This window comes from Vidua chalybeata, chromosome 8 (genome assembly GCF_026979565.1).
Source record: "Vidua chalybeata isolate OUT-0048 chromosome 8, bVidCha1 merged haplotype, whole genome shotgun sequence".
Lineage (NCBI taxonomy): Eukaryota > Metazoa > Chordata > Aves > Passeriformes > Viduidae > Vidua > Vidua chalybeata.
In genome coordinates this window covers 9,793,183-9,814,463 of record NC_071537.1, presented here as the reverse complement: position 1 = coordinate 9,814,463, position 21,281 = coordinate 9,793,183, and the positions used below count along the sequence as shown (strand labels likewise).

The following is a 21,281-nucleotide window of genomic DNA, read 5'->3' as shown; positions in this document are numbered from 1 at the left end:
AGAGACTAATTTAAAATTTATATTAAATAGCTTTCTAATAGATAACATCTTCATCAGAACTCCTAAACTTTGCAGAAAGAGGATAATGTGCTTTGGTTTGAGCAGGGCAAAAAATGATGGACCCTGCTGACTTTGGTAATTTGTGAATTTGATTTTGCCTCCTACACTGGTCACCCTAGTATATCAGGAGGTATTGGTGACTGAAAAGAAAAATTAAAATACACTAAAGGTCACTTTACTGTTAGACCAGTAAAATTAAGTCAAACTTTGTATTGTAATTAACTATACTTTTGTATTTGGAACAAAATAATTGCATTTCATGCTTTGGCTTTGGTAATTAGTAGCAATGATCAGGAGGGATTCTTTTCTCTCCTGCAGTTCTGCTAAGAGTGGTTGCCCTCCCACCCCCATCACCTTTCTGTCCCCATTCCTGATTTTTCTAGGGCATCAGTCTTTAGCTAGAGCATTTTAAACATTAGGGATGTAGGGATTGTAGAAGGGATTTGTTGTCTCTCAGATGATGGTCGGTGACACAAATTTAAATTTGTACAAACCTACAAGCTTTGATTTAGGAATAAGGTGCCCCCCAGACCAGATGAATAATGTCTATGGGATTTTGCTCTGCAGCAAGATCACTGAGATCTCTTTCGGGGTGTCTTGTTGGACCAGTCATTTTGTGCTGTTGCTCTCTGCTTGTGGAGTGCAACTGAAGGTTAAACACTTTATCGAAGTCTTTCGTTGTTCTCTACAGCTATCAGGGGAACTGGTTTGCTTTCTGATAAGAGATTAGATTAAACACACCAACAGCTCCTTTCACCTAAAAATCTGTTATACAGTTAAAAAGTTGTCACAGAGTTTGGCTGACATCTGGAAAACTAGTACATAGTAAGTACAAAGTGTGGTACAGACATCTTCTGACTCAGGGCTATTTTAGACCAGGAGCCACTGTTGAAATATTGGAATGCAGTGTTTAATCTCTGTCCACAACTGCCCATCTCTAGCATGTTTGCTATCTCCTATACAATTTGAAATTGATTTCATATTGTCATCTTTCTTATTCTTACTGCAAAATTAATATCATGTGGTGTATTAAATTTATGTATTTTTTTTAAAGTGACATCAAGTTTAATTTTTAAAAAAAAAGTATTATTAGTTTTAGCTGTACTTCTTGCTTTCAGTTAGGTAAAAATGACACCTGTATCTTTTGTATGCAAACCAGCAATTTTTCTTTGCTAGGAGAATATCCCTCAGTGAATTAAGCACATGGCACTCTATGAAGTAACGTGGCCATGTGAAACATGTTCTTTAGCAGGTGACTGCTCATTGTGTGCCAAGTTGAGTCAAATCAAAATCTACGAATATTTGTACAAGTTATGCCATCTGAAATACTTCATCGTGCTATGTTGTTTGTAGCAAGTTCCTGCAATTTTCTATTGTGTGCTGAAGTTCATGTATGTTGTTGATAATGATCTTGTGGGGTTTTGATGTGCACAGCTCTTGTAAGTCCAATTTGTGTTTTTAACTTTATCTGTAGAAGTTTTATCTAGTGAACAGATTTTTAAATTGATCTGATGCTTTTGGGTTATTTCAAAGAAAGCAACTGATCCTGATAGCAAATTAGCTTAATGAACTAAGTTTCACATTAATAATGATCTTTCATCTAAGGAGAGGGAATTTGAAGGATTATTTTAACTAAAGGAGTAAAAGGAAGAGGTGTGGTAAATCTCAGAAGAAGAGAGTATTTATCACTCTGTTTAAAAAGCACTAGTAGGACTTTGAATTAGGAATTTGTATTTCTTTATATTATTCAGCTTACCAGGTCTTTTTTCTCCCGATTTTGAAAGACTTAAAAAAGAGGTGTAGAGACCAATTCAGGTGGTCTTTCTAAAAAAAAAATATTGTTTTGTTAGTGTAGTTTCCTGCTTTATTTCCTGTCTTCTCTCTTTTTTTTGGGGGGGCGGGGAGGGGATTGGCAAACATCTGTTTTTCCTTTGATTAATATATTTGAAGTACCCTTAATAAAGAATTAATTTAAACCATTTCTTTCACATCCCTTTTATTGTATCAGTTTAATATTTCTGGATTTGCATGCTTCCAAGGGTTTTTCATTCACTTCTGTGTAAATGAAGCAGCTAATCCTGAGAGACATAAAGTCATTCCAGTGAAGGGATTATGAATTCTGTGCTTAGGTTGCTTCAACCATGAGAGCTGGCATCTGCTCATGGGTGTTAATACTGTGCTGGTGAGAAAATGGTCCTGAGACAAGGCATCTGTGAAACCTGAATCCCAAGAGTAACTGTTTCTGATAAAAGCTGGAGTAAAGCAAGTGACTTTTCAGTGACTTGCTTAGGCCTGGTGTGAATTTAGGGCTTAGTCAGGCTTTGCAATCTTATTTTAGAAGTACCAGTGAATAAGGCAGTTGAGTTTACAAGGGTTTTCATAACAGGCTCTCTAAGAAAACAAGTTGGAAGGCGTTTTGCTTGCTGCTTTTCCTGCTGGTATTTGCTTTTCACTTGTGGTTACCAAACTGTCACGTACATGAGCATCTAGTGCAGTGTTTTCTGAGTCATTACCTGCGAGGGGCTGGTTCAGAGCAGCTGCTGAGGTACGGCTTCAGTGACAAAAGTACAACTGCAAATGGTCCTGGTGACAGTCTGACTGAGCTGATCATGATCAGTTGCTGCCTTCCTTGCCTTATTCCTTAGACCTAACCTGAGAACCCATCAGCAGATACCTAGTGCTGTTCCATCTTGGAAAGCAGGAGCTGAGGTGGAAATGATGGAGATGAGTGCAAGCACTGTAAAGCAGCTCCAAATACGGCTATCAGCTAGGTAACCCTGAGCTCAGGGAGCTGTAAGTGGGATCATTTGATGGTTCAGTGCACCAGGTGTGGTCTTGAGCATCTTGCAACAATTTCTGTGCTAAAACAGTTCATCACTTGGTTTTCATGTTAGCCAACTGGCCCCTGGACCACGGAGGCAAATGTTAACATTGTACTGCATTCCTGTTAAAAAGAAAAGTTAACTTGGACACACTGGGCACAGGCAAGAGCTGTATCCTGTTTTGTGAAGGTGGGTCTAGGATGTGGCTTGTCCAGCATGTGAAGATACAAGATGATAAGGGTTTCACACTGCCGATGCATTCACAGTGAGGTGTGGGTATGCACTCCAAGGATGAAAAGATAGCTGAAGACTGACTGAAGACTGAGACCCTGTAAATTGGCTGTAAATAAATTCTGGCTTGAAATGAGAAGGTGGCTCATGTTGCCTGCATCAGCTGGGCCCAGGACAGTCCTTCCAAAAGCAGTGGGAGAGGTGCTACTGATGCAGCTGCAACTGAAATCTTACTTCAGGAATAATTGTATTTAGTGCTATGGTATGTAAAACAATCATAAGGAATGTGGTACACAGAGAATGTGTCTTCTGTTATGCATTTGTGTGCCTTTCCCTTGGAGAAGAAAGATAACTAGTAAAGAAACAGTGATAAAGTTCTATTAAGAAATGCTACTTATGATAAGGAGAAATTAATGAGAGCTGCTATTTATGCCTCCTTTCTCCTCATGATAATGTCATGAGGATCGCCAACGTGTGTCATTCTCTTCTTTATGGTACATTTTGACTCTCTCTAGTGGCTGCCTTGCTTCATTTTTCTGAAATGCCACATTGCTGGTAGGAAGAGAGCCATATACATACAGCCTGTGTTCACAATCTGGAACTGGCACAGCAATGTTGTATTGCTAAGCAACAGTTGGCATCATGCTGTCTACTTCCCTGTTTGCCTGAAAAATCCAGATCAGCATCTAGCGCATGTTTTAGGTAGTGAAAAGAATAGTAGGTTTATATCTTTTGTTGTGTAAAGTTTGTTGTTCATTCTTTAGTAAAACATTAAATAAAAATTCAGAGAAATATAGTCAGGGTGTGCTTTGTTCATCCCTAGGATGGCAAATCCTAATGATCTTGGAGCCTTGCAGTAGAATGTTTTTTGTGAGAAGTGAGGCCAGTTTTTTATTCAGCCAGCAATGCCTGATCTCACAAATACAGCATGAAATAGCTAAGTTATGTACAAATCTGTGTCTTTATACTAGTGGACTGTAGGATCAGAGCAGGTCTTAATTATTCTCTTTAGTGTGTACATGCATTGCAGGATTTAACAGGGAAAGATGAAGATTTGTGCACTGGAGTGCAATATTGATAGCCTTGGATTTTAAATGCCTTTTTCTGATTAAGTGAAGACTCCCTTTGCTGCTTCTATAAAAATTTTATACTAGCTTAGAATCTAGCACTTTAAAAAATAGAACTCAAAATCCCAATTGAAAATACTACAAGTTAAGGAATGGTGTGTAGCTACCTGTTGTGAGTTTTATTTAGTTGTTGATGGTACTAAGTAAAATTTGTTGCCAAGCTTGTCAGATAATTTTCAGATAGGCACTGAAAACTCATCCCTTTTTTTCTTGATTTGTAAGATGTAGATGATTTTTGTTCTATATTAAGGGTTTTGGATTTTTTTTCAGTTGCAGTTTTATGGGGGAGCTAATGTTTTTTGTTTTCTGCTCTTTTTCTGGTGCTTTTTTTTTTTTTGTTTTACTTCCACTGCTTCTGTGACTTCTCTGTTTTAGAAACTACAGTGAAATCATACAACATTCTTTCTAGTTTCAAGTTTTTATTATCTACATTCCCAACTATTTGGTGATATTGGGGCATTTATTTTGACCAGGTTCAGGAAAGAGATATTTTGCCTCTTGCTTTGTTGAAAGTTTTTCTCTGTCTAGCAGACATACTCTACATTCACTTCTTCCTTTGCTGTGTTGCAGTAACCTTTGTGTAAGTGCACATGCATAGATACTAATACAGCCTTCTCTTAATGAGCAGTTAGACTGTACATATTAAGACCCCTTCATCTTTTAAAATTACTTCTGGTTATTCATTCTACCAATTATTAAATGCACTGTTTCCTTTCTAATGTGTCAGTTTGGTACTTCAATTTGTAGAACAAAGGTGTTGTGCCATGGGTGGTTGTAAAATCAAGTGTAAACCAGCAAATGTTTTGCAAGGAACTGATTGTGTGAACGTGTTCACAAGCTTCCCTGGTGCAAAGTCCACACCTGCACAGACACCTTTTCTGACTGCAGGGATGAGCCAGTGGTCAAGTTTCTTTGTACAATTTGGCAGTTGGCTTTTCAGTGAAGTTCAAGGCCTTGCTACCTGCAGGAGAGGCTAAATGCCCCAGCACACTATAGTTCAACAACATCCTGGAGCTGTTGGTTTTGGTCTTTAGTACTTGTTAGATGGTAAAGGTTGGAGCTAAAGGGAGCTTCAGATGGGAAATTCTCAAGCTGCAAATTTCTCGAGATTTTTTTTCCCTGACAGAAAGATGTATCAACTGGGACCATCAGCCTAGCAATATTCAGAAATATTTTACATGCACTACTGTCCAGATTTTTGTAGACTTCATTCAGACTTTTCCTTCAGTATCACTCTAAAACTTGGAAATTCTGGGTTTTTTCCTATCACCTATTAAAGGTTTTCTTGCTGTTGGAGGATGGTAAAGCTGTGGGGATTTTTTTCCCTGCAGAGGAAATTGTTTTTCCAGAACCTGAGTTGTATGATGCATGCCCAGGTTCTGGTAATATGATTCATGGCATTGAATGATACTGTCTGTAATTTTAAAAAGTCATTTTGGGGACATCTGGAAAAATGATAGTATGTTTTGCAGATAGAAAGATCAGGATAGAAGGACTTTTACAATAGGGCATAAGCCTTACTTACTTATCATATTATACAGAACTTCAGAATAATATTTAATATGCACAATCGACTTCTGCGTGGTTGACTTCAGCATTGGAAATCTGTGTATCTCCTGTTTTGGGATTATAGCTCCATTTCACCATTTGAAATTCGGAAGTGTAAGGTGAGAGACAACAGCAGAATCAGAAGTCACACCTTGTTCTGTGCATTTGTGTGATTCTCACAGCATAGTAACACCTGTTTTCTACCCGTAGGAAATCTGTCCAGTCTAAGTCGTCTTGGCCTGAGGTACAATAGGCTGTCAGCAATTCCCAAGTCCTTAGCAAAATGCAGTGAACTTGATGAGCTGAACTTGGAGAACAACAACATTTCTACTTTACCAGAGGTGAGGAGAAGAGGGAGTGGACTGGGGAGGGGATGCTGCTGGAGAACATCGATGTTTTGTAAAGGGAGTGGAACAAGGGAAATGATTTCATCTTGCATCTTAACTCTGAGGAATACCTTTTGTTTTAACCTAAAAGTAATATGAATTATGTCAATTGTGTAAACATTAGGTATATTTAATCAGTATAGAAAGACTAATGTCATACAACTTGAGTCAAAACTGGGAGCAACACATGTGGTTGTATTTGCTGTGCTGTATCTTTAGAAAACCTTAAATAATGAGTTCAGATTCCCAGCCTTCAAGCCAGATAAGTGTTTTTCAGTGTTTCTGCTTCGTGAAGCATTAGTGCCTGGAAGTAATTGTTCAGATGACAGAAAAAAAATCTGATGTGATTGCTTCTTATTTTGGATATTTATTCAATTTCTTTAGATCCTTTTAAGATGAAGACTTCATGACACAACATACAGTTTATAGTCTCTTCGATTTTAATGATGGTCAAACTGCTGTCCTAAGCTGTCATCCCCATGACCCCAAGTCGTCTAAATTACTAGTATAAAATGAGGTTAAAGGTTATCTAAATATGTATATAGGAAACTATAAATAGAAGGAAAAAAATGCATTTGGAATTAGGCAAAGTATTTACAGTAACAAAGGGCAGTAAGTAACGAATTTTCCTCAGATAAATTTCTGAGCTCAGATAGCAATGATAGACTGAAACAGAGAATTTAATAAATGTTTGGGCAAGACTATAATTTAAGAAAATGCTAGAGTGAAAACCACCAGGCTGCTTTGAGGATGAGAGCTAAGCTAGCCCACCCTTCCAGACGTGTTACAAAAGCAACTACAGTGTAATTACAAAAAGCCAATGTGAGGGATGATTACTTTCTTTAACACACGTTCAGTCATAATACAAACCTCTTTGTAACTGTGCTGCCTTCTTCAGGTATGTTTGCCCACAATATGTTAACACTTAAGTTTGCAGAAATGTATAGTTTATACTGTAATCTGTTTAAAATAAAACATGTTGTGCTATAAGACAAAGAACTGTATTTGTAGAAGAAATTTCTGAATTTCAAAACATAGCTGAAGCTGCTGACACAATGCCTAATAAATATTTTATCTTAAAAGGATGGGCTGGAAGAAGGCAGCACTGCCACAGTTCTCATAGGTGTAAGAGCATTGTTCTCTTTGTACTGCCAAAGCTCTCTTGCTTCCCTTCAAATGCATTTAATTACTCTGGGCTATTAGAGTGAATTAGCTAACGTATTTTAGATATTTTTTTGGTATACAAGCAGCCTTCAAAACCAGCTTTTTGGAATGCCAAGATCCATCTGAAGCAATAAAGTGTGTTAGAGCTCAGGGACTGCCTAACCCTAGGACTAATATCTGTTAATTAAAGTATAGGTAGAAACAATATTTCTTAACCAAAGATTATACTAATTAATGATTAGGTTAGATTAATACTGATTTGAAGATCCATTATTTTATCTGTAGTGGGGAAAATGCTTCACTGATATTTGCTGAGATGCCCCCAGTGTCTTAAGTTTTAGCCAGGGCATTTAGGTAAGTCCCTATTAGATCCTATTTTATTTACAATAATGTTAATAAACTATTTATAAAAGTAGCCAAAGCTTTCCTGGTGAAACAGCAAAGCCATGTTCTTAAAGCATTTACAGTGAATATGGAGCTCAAATTGCAATCCAGAAATACTGACATTAGGAATATGGTTGGAATCATTATCTTGTTACTGCTCATTCCTGATTGCAGATGTTGCATTATTTATGGTATGTAATGCCATGCATAAATCTCCAATTTCTGTAATACTTAAGCAAATAGGGCTGGATTCAAGTTGGTGTAGTAATAAGCAAAGGTGACACTTCAGCAGTAATTTAGATCTCATTATCCATCTCCACAGTTCCAGCAACGTGCTTGGCACGTAACTAACAGATGAACTGAGATATGGGCTGCTGGGATTTTGGAATCTAATTAGATTGTCAAAAGAAATGAAACTCTGGATTCAATGGGCAGCCCTTGCTATCCAGTTTACCTACAGGCTTCTTGCTTTTTATTTTTTAAGGGGAAAATATAGAGCAGTAACTACTTCAGAATATTTTAGAAAAAGGAAAAAACAATGGGATTTTCCAACCCATCCTATTCTTTTTCTCTGTCTGATTATCTGAAGTTGGTATGGTATAATTACAAGACACTGACAAGTTGTGATCACAGTATGGATTTTTATGAAGTTACCAGAGATTTGTACTGGAATTATCAAATGCCTCTTTTGGGAGCCATTGTGTGGGGGTATTTCTTTGGGCCTCATTTTGATGTGGGTGAGCTGCTGGAGCCAAAATAGCTGCTGGGAATGGGATGGACACGCTGCCCCTGCACTCCTGGAGCAACGTGTCATTAGAAAAATTGCTTTCAGAGGAGTAAAGAGTTACCAAACCTCCCAAACCTGTGCTTTTAAATGGTATGTTTGCTTTTTTTGTATCTGTCAGCATGCAGGGAGGAAGGGGGAAATAAGGTAGTGGCTGATGACTGTGAGCAGAGGTTGTTGCTGGTGGAAGTTTTATCAAATTTAACACTGGTTTGTGTGTTGCAACACTTCTTCAGGGGATGGACTTAAGGGGGGAAAAACATTTCTAATTAGACCCATAAGGGAAAAGAGATGCATTCAAATAAATCTGTCCTAAGCTCTTGGGTGGTTTTCTTCTTTCTACAGGGTCTTTTATCCAGCCTTGTCAAACTGACTAGTTTAACATTGGCCAGGAACTGCTTCCAGTCCTATCCTGTGGGTGGCCCGTCCCAGTTCTCCACAATCTACTCTCTCAATATGGAGCACAACCGCATCAATAAAATCCCCTTTGGAATTTTCTCTCGAGCTAAAGTATTAAGTAAGCTGAACATGAAGGTGAGGCACAGAAACATGCTACTGTGTAAAATCAATGCGGAGCACTGTTTGCAGCTCCAGGAATTCTGGCAGACTTAATAATGTAAGGAATGAATTTATCATGCTGAAGTGGATGCTGCTGCTATCACATATATAAATAATTCTGTATTAGTCTAAAATTGTGCTATCAAGATGTTACTAATTTGTCTTTATGTTTGTTAGTTAAGATTTTGTCACATTTACTTGAGTTTGAGCAATGAATATAAGAAAGCTGGCTGCAAAGTTCTTTAATATCCACATGGGACACAAGCATGTAGATTAGCTTATTTCTCCTTCAGACACTGTTACAGTTTACATTATAAACAGAACTATGTAAAATAATTTTTTTAATATGGTCTTTCAAAACCTAAGTCTAGAGACTTTTGGCAATATTTGAAGAGCACAGCAAAAGAGCTTTTAAGTGTACTAATACAGTTAAAGTAGGGAAAAAAGATGGTATTTTTCTATGAATAGATTTATTTCAAGAAATGCTTGAGCAGTAACTAAGCTCAGCTACTGTTTTAGAATAGTTTGACACAAATGAATCCTCAATTTGCATTGTCCAATTTTTTCACATACCCATTTGTAACTTTGCCTGTTTACCACAACTTTGTGTGACCATTTTTTAAAAGGTCTTGTGGTCTCTGGTTTAAATCAAATATTTAAAAAATATTTTGAGCAGTAACATGTTCAGAGTAATTTCAGCTGTTTTTACTCTGAGCCATTAAAGTGTATGGGGTTTTTTTGGTTCTCTTTTTTGGTTGTGGGTTTGCTGGGTTTTTTCCCCTAAGTGGGTTTTGGTGTATGGGTTCTGGTGTTTTTTTTTTTTTATTGTGGTGTTTATTCTCTTGATTGGTTTGTTTGGATTTTTTTTTTAACTCCATATATTTTTAGGATTCAAACATTTGCTGATAGCACCTTTATAAGTTACGGTGAACTTTCTGTTCTTTTTTTGAACCCACCATCCATTGTATTTAGCAGAAATAGGACAAAAAATGTTTTAACCACTGTGTGAGAGCTTGAGAATTACGTGCTTTTAATTTTTCCACTTCAGTTCATATTAGTAACAGAGAGTCAATTCTGTAACTCTAGATTGGTACCACTAATATTTGGTGGAATTTGAAAAAAAAATTGGCCAATTACCAACATTTTATTCTTCTGATTTCATTATCAGCTATGTTGTTATGAAGTGTTTCTGTTAGCAGTTCATTTAATCTGTCAGATGCCTTCCCAACTTCTGGCAAGGGTAGATCCTAAATGTTTGATATGTTAAATCACAGGACAATCAGCTGACATCTCTCCCCTTGGACTTCGGGACTTGGACAAGTATGGTAGAACTGAACTTAGCGACTAACCAGCTCACAAAAATCCCTGAGGATGTATCTGGGCTTGTTTCTCTTGAGGTGAGAAGAGTATAAGTTAACAGCTAAGTGAATACTTGCAACATAGGGATTCTCTACTTCAGGTTTAAGTAATATTACTTTGGGGTCAAATAAAGCTAAATAAATATGTGTATCGGTGCTGTTTAATCCCCTGTTGCATCTGTTTGTGGCTGTTGTCAATGGCTTTTGAATATTCTTTAGGCTCTTGATGAGTGTGCACAAACCACTATGTACAGCTATATTTTTAGCCAGGCAGAAGAAAAATTTTTCTCAACAGGCATCAGTGTTGTAAATGCAGTGTTGCTGAACTTGGTTCAATTCCTGGAGACCAGCATGGAAGCAGCAGGGATCAGAAAAACATAATGAAATGTTTGACAGCCAGGGGAGGCTTGAGTGTAGCTCTGTGAAACTTGTAGGCAGCCAGGTGGGAATTCTCAGCCTTTGGGGGCGAAGAACTCGTAGGTTAAAAGCATGAACTAAACCTGCTTTGTCCCCTCATCCTGTTTCTCAGGGTACCATCAGCAGAGACAAATTATTGCCTTGGAGGGACAGAAAGACAGAGGTACTTGTTTGGGCAGTTGAGGGGACTTTGTAGGCTCTGTAAGTTGCTGGGAAAAATCTGTTAAAGAGCTGTAACAAATGGCATATTTGAAATTGCAAATCTCTAATGTGACTTCTTCTGTGAATATTTAATTATTCCTGTAGTGTGGGGCTAAAATTATGACAGCATAATAGTTACTTAATAGCCCAGTTCCCTTTTAAGTTAAGGCTGTGGTTGATGTGATTGGAAAATTAGTAACCTCTAACAACTGGGTTTGCTGGTGGTCTGTCAGCTGCTGAAGCTGGAGAGCTGCTTGGTTTGCTGACCTGTTACCACTGTGTTTCTTTGTAATTAAAAAATCAAACACAAAGGGCTGTTTGGGCGGTGTTTACACAAAAGTGAAGGTTCCCACAGCAGTGCTAAGTCAGCTGCATTTCACGTAGGTAATATTGTCTGTTCCTGCCTTTGTTTCTTGATATGCGATTAAAACATTACTGTTCTCACTGCTCTGTGCGTGTGTAGTGCATAAAGGATGGTCACTGAAATGCTGCTTGTGCTAATCCTCAGGCGTTGGCTTTTTTTCACTTTGATTTTCACTTTGATTCTCACCATGCCTTCCTTTTGTTCCTGCCTGTGGTGGTTTCACATTACATGAAGCCAATGAATTGGGATTATTGGTAGAAGATGGACACTTGCAGCCTTGGCTGGTTGTGTGAGGTTGACAGGAGGGTCCATGCTGGCTGCTCTTTCACATCCTCGTGTTTCAATGTGACTTCTTAAAGAACTAGATAATAGCATTGTTTAATCAGTAATTAAATACCTGACTACTCATCGTGCTGTTATGAGGCTTGATTACTTCGTAGAACTGCAGGGTTTCTCTGGAGGAAACACGGTGTATTAGTGTAACCCCTGTTAACTTGCCTGTAAAATAATGAACAACTCTGTTAGCTGGTCCTGCAAATAAGGATACACTTCTTGAACCTGGGGTATTTATAATTCAGCTCAGAAAGGAGGAGAAAAACAAGAGGACAGCACTGTAGTAGGCGTGGGTGTGTGATGGCAGCCCATTTTGGAAAGCCAGTGCTCTGCTTAGGTGCTCCCATCTGTGTGTTTATTTGCTGCTGCTCCTAACCAAAGGGACATAGGGAGAAGAGCTTTGAAATACAAAGCTTTTTAAGGAGGACTTGGCAAGCACAGCAAATAATGTAAAACATGGTTATGGGATGGCTATAAGGAAACATAACAAAATGATAGGCAAATTCAGGAAGAAATTGTTTTTCTTTGGTCATTTGAAGAAATAAGGTTTCTATTGTTTTTGCTTTGCATTTATTATTACATATAATAATATTTGAAAGAAGTATATCCTAAATATTTATATTTGTATCATTAAAGACTTGAAAAAAATTTTAAATCACTGACTTGTTTTATTTTTTTTTTAATTTTCAGCTACTTCCTCAGTGCAAATGTAGGCTAATATTGGACTTCATTACTTGAAAATATAAAAAAAAAGTATCTTAATCTGTTATTTACTTATTGTGTTGCTGAAATTCTGTGTTTGGTTGTTGTTTCTTTTTTGAGGTTCTTATCTTGTCAAACAATCTCCTAAAGAAACTTCCCCATGGAATTGGAAATCTACGGAAACTCCGAGAGTTAGATCTAGAGGAAAACAAACTGGAATCCTTGCCAAATGAAATAGCTTACCTCAAGGATCTGCAGGTGAAACAATAATTGGTCATGATAAGCATCTTATGTCCTTTATTTACACCATGCTGATTTAATTGCAGCTTTTTGGATGAGTGGAAACTATTTGAGACTGGACATAGAAACAAAAGTTAAAAGTCTCGTGCAACTTCACCCACAATTAGTCCTCATTAACTGTTCCCCAGCTTTATTAGTTAATACTGAACAAAAAATTTTTGAAGGTTTTAACTGTTGTACCATGAGCGTGATACCATCCCAGGAATTGTTTCAGTAATGCTCATGAAATCTTCTATGTTTAGGCATGTGTTTTATTAGGCACCTTTTTATTTTTACATTCAATGATGCTTGATAGAGATTTGAAGTGTTGATGAATGGTTGAAATTTTTCTCATTCAAATTCAGGAGAGTAGAACTCATTCATTTGTGAGCCACATATCTTGTTACTTGCTGTCATTCCAAGCAAAAATCATTAATTTAATTTGTAAAAACGTGTTTTTCCGTTAGAAATTGGTTCTGACTAACAATCAGCTGACCACCCTTCCAAGAGGAATCGGTCACCTTACCAATCTGACGCACCTTGGGCTTGGAGAGAACCTTCTCACACACCTTCCTGAGGAAATTGGTAAGATCCCGTTGTCTGGTTTGATGCAGAGTGTCTGAGCAAAGCATAAATCATAGCCAGCTATTTTGCACATCAGTAAAAGCCACAAAATTAATTTGAAACTCCTAGATATGTACAGCCTGATGTGAAGGATGTGCCACAGGAACAGCAATAGTGATGTGCAGATGAAGAAGGCATGGTTTGTCTCTCACATCATGTTTGGTGAGGAGCCATTACAGCTGCTCATCTTATATGTGCCTCAATGTGAGAAAAACCTGAAATAATCTAAATCCAGAGCTTTGTAATTTATAAGCTAGTGGAGAGAGTTTGGATGCTGTGGAAACAAACTCTGGAATTAAAATCAGTAAGAACATTTTAAATACCATTTTAGGAGTACAGTTTGGTTATTAAAGCTGGTTGTCTTCACAAATGAGAGAATAGTTACTTATTGTCAGGTGTGACTGTTTAACATATCATGCTGTCAATTGTTTTTTTCTATAGCTTCTCCTTTTTGTTGGTTTACTATGCCATGAGTCCTGCCTGCTGCTTTCTCTTGTTAAAGAATAAATAATCTCTTAGGTTATAAGAAATACCTATGGTATATAAGATTGGAAAGTAATATTTTGGAGAGGACTTCTATGTTTTTGAAAGGAGGAATGGAAGTCTTAATAAGAAGAAATTACTCTGTTTTCCAGCTTCTGGTTAACCTGTATTGCAGTATGTGTAGTAGAGGCAAACTGTAAAATTTTAATTCAGGAAAAGAATTTAACACTTGTTAGTTCCATTTAATAAATTCATAAGTTAATCTTCCTGTGCAGAGAAGTCATACTCTTCTGCTTTTTTACTGTGACATATGATAGTTATGGCTCCAGGTCTTTAATATATGGCTTCTAATTACATAAAAGGAATGACATACTTTTAAAGAGAGAATAGATCCTGTATGGTATAAGTATTTCCTAGGTCCTTTTGACTAGATAGCTGTTCCACATTGCCTGCACTTGCATAGTTCGTGAATGGCTATGGTGAACTCCCTTTCAGTTCTCTTGTTCTCTATATTTGCAGTTCATTTATATCTAAAGGAGATGCCCCAATGGATATTTTTACAGGGAAATTAAAGCAAATTGGTTCTTGCTTAGGCACTGGTGAACAGAACTTCCTGTGCTTGAGAACAGGACTCTCACTGACTCAAGGTTCTGTATAGGAAAGACTGGACTCAGAGCCTCTGTCTAAAAGATAGAAACTGTATGAATCAAAAAGATACTACTACTACTACTACTTACTATTTTATTTTAACCAGGTACACTGGAGAATCTGGAAGAACTGTATTTGAATGACAACCCAAATCTGCACAGCCTTCCCTTTGAGCTGGCTCTTTGCAGCAAACTGTCAATAATGAGTATTGAGAACTGCCCGCTCAGCCACCTTCCACCTCAGATTGTTGCAGGAGGACCCTCCTTCATCATTCAGTTCCTAAAAATGCAAGGACCATATCGTGCCATGGTCTAATGCTCATCGACTTGTCCAATACACTGTACAAAATACAAACTGCATTAATGTTGTAATTGTCTGTATATGTATATATAATATAATATATGTGGTTTATATTATATTATATATATATAAATATATAAATAATATAAAAAGGCAAATTTAAGACTGCATTATGTGTTTCTGCTAATAGAGGAATCATAGCCATTTAGATTTTTTTTTAAATTCTGTAAAAATGCTTGTCTAAGTTTTCTTTGCTGAACTTGATGGAAGTTGTCTGAATAATCTGAAAATGCCAGTTCATTTAAAGCAATTGCCAATGAACTCAAAGTTTAAATTTAAGGGACAAAACCAGTTTTGCTTAGATTTACTTTCAGTTTAAGAGAAATGTATAACCTTTATATAATGAACTTTTCTGTTTTCCTCCCCCACTCCTGCCTTTTCTTTGTGTCAAAACCTGAAAGGGTCACGTCCCCTGAGGTTGGTATTTTCTTTTAACTTATTTTGAGATTTGAAGCAAATGGTGTTTTTATATTGTTTACAGTCAGAGTAAATCACTGGATTTCGTTTTATTCTGATTTGCTCTGTTTTAATCAATCATATCTAGAGTTTATATGCCTCTGCTGATGAATTTTTATCAACCAGTTTGTATACTAAAAACATACTCATCAGAACAACTGGCAGGTGAAAAGGATGCAGTCAAAACAAAAACAAAAACAAAAGAAAAAAAAAAGCTTGAATTCCTTTAAGTCTTGCTTCCCTGAGTTATCAGTTGCAGGCATAACATATCTGAACTGAGCCTTTTGCGGTTGGTCTTTTCTAGCACAAGTAAACCTTTTCAGATTGGTAAAAATGTGGAGTATCCTCAGTGAAGAGCGGTTTTCATTGTGTGAAGTAACAAGTCCATGAGGTCTGACAGTACAGTTAAGTGACAAGGAAATAATATATATGTACATTTTTATTACAATGTTGAGTCATAAACTACAACAGGCAATTTTAAGGATTCCTTATAGACCTTGTACAATAAATGAATGTGTCTTACTTTTAAACACTGCAATATATGTAAGTTTTAAGGTTGGTTAACAATGTACTATGGTTTTATATCTTGACTTGCCTTGTACCTCCTTCCATTATGGAACTTCTGTGTCCAAGCACAATATCTTCACACTGTGCTGTTTTGCTGCTGAACTAAATGCACTTTTCCCCATAGCTGGGGCACTTGCTTCAAAATATTCAGTTCAGTATCTTGATTATTCTTTTTTAACTTCATCCTATCTGTTTCAGTATTAAACCAATCTGTTAAAAAAGAGGCACCTTTTTCATTTGTGCAGAGATGTTGGTAGCTCAAGAGAAACACTGTAAGTAGTGGACATTCAGTTTTATCATGAATTTCTTAGCTGTTTAGAAGGCAGGAGATGCTTCAGGGAGATTTACACTATTGCTGCACTTGCAGGGCCAGTTGTCCTTTTTCAGGAGGGTGAGAACTCGAGGCAGTCACGTTCCATGGTTACCCAAGAACTGTTCTGTTTATACTCACTGGAATTGTTGCTGGGGTAGTGTGACTTACAGGCTGTACCTTTTGCACAAAATCAAATCAATGGATGCCATGGGAAATCTGTTTCACGTGCAGAAGTTTGGGAATATTATTTCTGGCTTTCAGGCGTGCTTATTTAGACATATTTCCTCGATCTACTTGCATTTTGTTTTGTTGTATGTCTTTTCATTAACAAGGAGTAAGTTTTAAATGGAAGGCAGGTGGAGATATAAAACCTTAGAGGGCTTAAACATGCTGTAAAACTATTGTAGATGTCACTGGATTTTACTAAGTAATGTTCTATTCTTTCTCACACACTCTCTCTGTCGTTTCCCCCCCTTCCCTTTTTTTTTTACATCTACTGTAGCTTTTCAGTTTAGACTTAAGTTTATAAAAGGCTAGTTCCTTACAGTTCTGCCTGAGTTAATATTTTTCAGCACTAAGGTGTTAAAATATGAAGATGCTGAAATGTTTAGTATCAAGACTGTAATTGAAGTTCTGAATATACTGCAAAGTCCGTGTTTGTGCCCTCAGGTCACTAGGGGGGAAACTGGTTTGATTAATATGGTTCCTTAAAGCAAAAGTGGCGACCCCTTGTGTTTCCAAACGTCTTGGTCTCATTCCCTGTCTGCTCCTCAATCCCGTTTTTATAAGAGTTCAAGGGATTGAATTTGTTTAGTTTGTAAATATGTTGATTATTCACCTTGTTAAGGTACATGGTTAATGACTGTATGATTGGAGCTGACCCTCTCACATAAATTCCTGTGGAGAAGTTGGCTACCAAAACAGTGCTCGTTACACTCACTTAAAAACAAGCTATTCTTTTCAGTACACTTATAGGAATAAATAAAGCTATGTTTTAATTCATTGCTATATTAAAAACAGGATATTTTTTTCAAACTGTCTTTGTACTAGTATGGTTGTTGCAATGCCAGATAATCCTGAGTCCTGTTTTAGGAGTTTAATTTTATACACTTTGAGGTGAATGCTTATTTTTTCAGTGTCTCAAGGGAGATTTGAATAAGAGCAGTGTGAGAGAAGTTCTGGTGCAGGAGAAATCAAGTCAGAAGAATCTGAAAAGTTCTTTAAAATGATCTGAAAGTTTAAAGCTTTAAATATCTGGCACAGATTGAGAATACATGCATATAAATCCATGTAAGTACAACACAAGGATTTATATCCAGATCTATACATAGATCCATATAAATCCAGCCATTTTGATCATTCAAAATAGTCTTACCTTCTGAAATAACAGACTTTTGCATTTCCCAGGATGCTGCATGGTAAACTAGTGTAGATTCTAGATGGTTTATTGCCTGGTGACATTCAGTTGAACAAACATACTGGCTTACACATGTTTAAGAATTCTATTTGCCCATATCAGTTAAAGTATGAATGGAAAGAACTTAATTCTGACAACTGTATGTATACATAAATACAAAAATGTATTTGTGTATCTATACATGTATGAAAGCATAGACAATGTGGAGAAATAAATTATTTACAGCATTTTTGAAAATATGATTGAGAAACAAATGATTCCCAGATACTTGTATTAAATGTTTATTCTCTTTCCTATACTGAAGGAAATTTAGAATGGTTATTGAAAAATATGACAGTTTTTACTTTGAGTGAAAATCATGACCTTGATTACTTGTCCATAGCCAAAATATCAATTTTATATGTGTCTGTGCCTGTGTGCATGCATACTCATGCCTCATAGACACTATCCTGAATCATGCCTTGATTTAACAAGCTAAATTATTGTAGACTATGTAGTATTATGGAAGTCTGGAAAGGTATAAAGCAGATCAGAGATTTGCTAAACCATGAAAAGAAGGAACAGTTGCTGTTGTGACTCATGTTGATCAGATATTTAATTTTAATTTACTAAATAAGAATTTGTTGGATAATTCTTTGCAAAAGTTTTTTAGCATAAGGTTTTAAAAGTTGTATCTCTCACTGTCCCATATTCGAATTTGTCATCAAAATTGTCTGGTGTAAGTGCAGTGGAAATGCTGCTTGTTAAGTTGGGTCACAGAGCTGTATAATTGGGACTTTCCATTTTGACCTTCATGCACCCTTTTTAGAAAGATTTGAATTGTAGAATATTCGTTTCAGTGCCTCTCTTTGATTTAGTATTTTTAGGAACGTGCATGTTTAGACATCTTGAAGGTTGTGTTTGCTCATGATTTAGACAATTGGTACTGGGATTGTCTCTGTGGTTAGTGCTTAAACCTATTGTGTCACCTGGAAATCACGTGTCATCTTCAATCCTCGGAGATTGAGAAATCTTTTATTTAACAATTAGAAAGCTTTGAGAGGTTATTTTTTCTCCCCCCCCTTCTTTTTTTAACCTCAAAATAAATTAAACTTCTAAATCAGCACTAATCCATATGAGGAGACTTTTCATATCTGGATGCAATGAAGAATTTTCCTGCCAGCGTCACACCTCAGCTGTATCAAAAGACATGCCAAAATAGCTTCTAATTAGAAATGTGCAGTTGGTGGTAATTTGCACAACACAAACTTCAAGGCACAGTAAGGACGATTACAAACAAATTATAGGAACTACGAATGGGTTTCTTTTCACATATGCAAATATTAAAAAAAAAAAAAGTTTATTATTCTGATTTAGATCTTAACCAGGACTGCACAGGACCTTTGCTGTGGAAAAATATCAGACCACACTAATTTTGTGGTTAAAAGCTAAGTGAGAGTGTAAACAGTCTACAAAAATGTACTTTTAAGCTGAATTATTGTAATGTTGTTATGTCTATATAAAAGATTGCCTTGCTTTTTTATAAGAGTCATTCTGTATCAATGCATTCATTATAAATAGTATATTTGTTAATAAGCTGCCACTGGGTCTTTTCAAAGTTTTCTAGTATTTCTAGTCTGACATTAACCTGGATGTAAGTCTACTTTTGCAGCACCTCAAATTATTAAGAACTGCGTTCTCATTATATACTTATCACTCTACAGAAGATCTCAAAATAGAGATTTTCATGTAGAGCAATTACAGGAAGCTTCAAAAGTTGGATGATAGTAACTTCTTTACTCAGAGTCATGTAGACTGGAGACCTTCTGTACAGCAAGTATTGGTAAAAATTTTATATTCATTTTGTTATGTTTTAGTAGGGCATGTAGTAAAAAAATCCCACAGCTTTCTCTCTGATGGGGAAAATAAATCTTGGATTTTACTGCAAAATGCATTTCAGCAGCAACAAAATTAAAGTAGATATAGAATTGCGATGCCTAAAAGACAGACACCGGCATTTAATCTTCAGGTTTAATAAAAGACAGTATTGCCAAGCTGCCATGGCACTGATTAAACTGTTATCTTCCAGCTCTGTCAAGCTCATTGCACAGACTGCTTCAAGAAAGTCATGCTTGCATCGTGCCCTACAAACAAACAACAAACAATAAGCCAATGTCCTTGGAAGTCAGAATAGAAAGCCCTCAGAAGTTTGGACATGAGGAAAGAGGAAGAGGACTGTAGCTGGTTGCTTTAAAAAGCTGGAACCAGCTCTCATAGTGTGCAGCAGTCACTCTTGCAGTAATGAATGCTTCTGTCATTTCATCAGGTCCCTGCTGACTAAAATCAAAAAAGGGTCTGATCAAAATACCTAAATTTTGGTCTTTGAGGTAAGTCAGTCCCTGTAACCATAAGTTAACCAGTCTCCTCACCAGTGTTGCAGTTCTGTGCTGTGATGTTGGACCACCTGCCATCCCCCTGTCTGACAGGGCTGTGCAGATGTGCAGAACAGGATGTGCAGCTCCTCTGCTGTACTGCTCCAGACCTCACCAACCACTGTTTGAAGGGCTTGCAGAAAGGAAACAGCATCTGCCTTTAGTAGCCTTGATAGATGAAGCAAATTCACAGAAGAAACTTTATTTTTCCTTTTTTTCTTTTTTTTAAATTTTACATCTCTGTGTATTTCTGGTCTCTGCAACATCCTGTGTCTAATAATTTTACAATATAATTATGTGCTGGGTGAAAAAGTACTTCCTTTTGTTTGTTTTGAGCCATGCTACCTTATTTTATTTGGTAACTCCTAGAACTAGAAATTTATGAACAGGTTTTTTTTTTTCCTGTTCATCTGCTTTTTATCATTCTTGAAGGTTTTGGGTTTATGTCTTAGGTTGCCAAAGACAAACCAAGACAGTTTATTTTCATAAATGGCAGCATTTTTTCTCCAAGTCATAGAGTTCTAGTTTTTTAGCTTCTTTTCAAACTAAACCTCTTCTCTTCTCTGATAATTCCTGCTGCCTTTCTCTGTGGTTTTCTAGTCTCAGCTCTGAGTCTTTTTCCTAGTTCGTGGCCTTTAGCAACCTCTTTTGTTCTTTGTGTGCTACTTTTTGAAATAAAAGTACAGTTCTGTTATGAAAATTAAAGTTGAGTGGCTGATAAAGTTTAGTACTAAGCTCTGGTGAGGAATAATCCCACTAGGCAAGGATCTGATTGGGATTTATACTTCAGATGCGGGCCACCCTCTGCTGTATTTAATTGTTTCCTCTGATTAGCTATAACTGTCTTCCATCATCTCTTGCAACTAGGTATAAAAACCAAAATTAATACGAAATTTTTCATAGTGTGCTGATTTAAATAATGCCAGGATTTACAATGCTCTCTTCACGCTAGTAAGAGTTTATTGTTTTGGAAGATGTGACTTTTAAATATTTCAGCTGACCTTTTTAAACTGTCAAAGCCCAACATTTTCTGAACAGACTGGGAAATTTCTGGAATTACTTTTTTTTTGAAAGATAAATTGGAGACTGCACTGGTTGGGTTTTATTTTCTTCCTTGAAGTCTTTGTAGAATGCTACATAAGAAATTCACACAGTTAAAAAAAGAGAGAAGAAAATGAATCTTCCCTGACCCTTCCATGACAGGGAGCATCCTGCCAACAATTGGGTCACCTGGAGCTTGGCAGCCACCTGGACTGGGTGGAACTTTCTGCTTGTGACTGCTTT

At 36.8% G+C, this 21,281-nt stretch overlaps 1 protein-coding gene across 5 annotated transcripts in view; it reads left to right on the top strand.

The window, feature by feature from the left end:
- SHOC2 (SHOC2 leucine rich repeat scaffold protein) overlaps positions 1–20,697 on the top strand; it is a 64,608-nt gene extending 43,911 nt beyond the window's left edge. For 2 of the 5 annotated variants that reach the window (XM_053949766.1, XM_053949767.1), the window contains 6 exons: positions 5,999–6,129; positions 8,852–9,040; positions 10,339–10,461; positions 12,560–12,697; positions 13,186–13,303; positions 14,580–20,697. In XM_053949766.1, the coding sequence (XP_053805741.1) occupies positions 5,999–6,129; positions 8,852–9,040; positions 10,339–10,461; positions 12,560–12,697; positions 13,186–13,303; positions 14,580–14,788 (908 nt within the window). In that variant the 3' untranslated portion in view covers positions 14,789–20,697. The remainder of the gene's footprint in view (positions 1–5,998; positions 6,130–8,851; positions 9,041–10,338; positions 10,462–12,559; positions 12,698–13,185; positions 13,304–14,579) is intronic. The other 3 variants (XR_008432181.1, XR_008432180.1, XR_008432183.1) reach the window with 3 other exon arrangements.
- Positions 20,698–21,281: the final 584 nt, after the last annotated feature.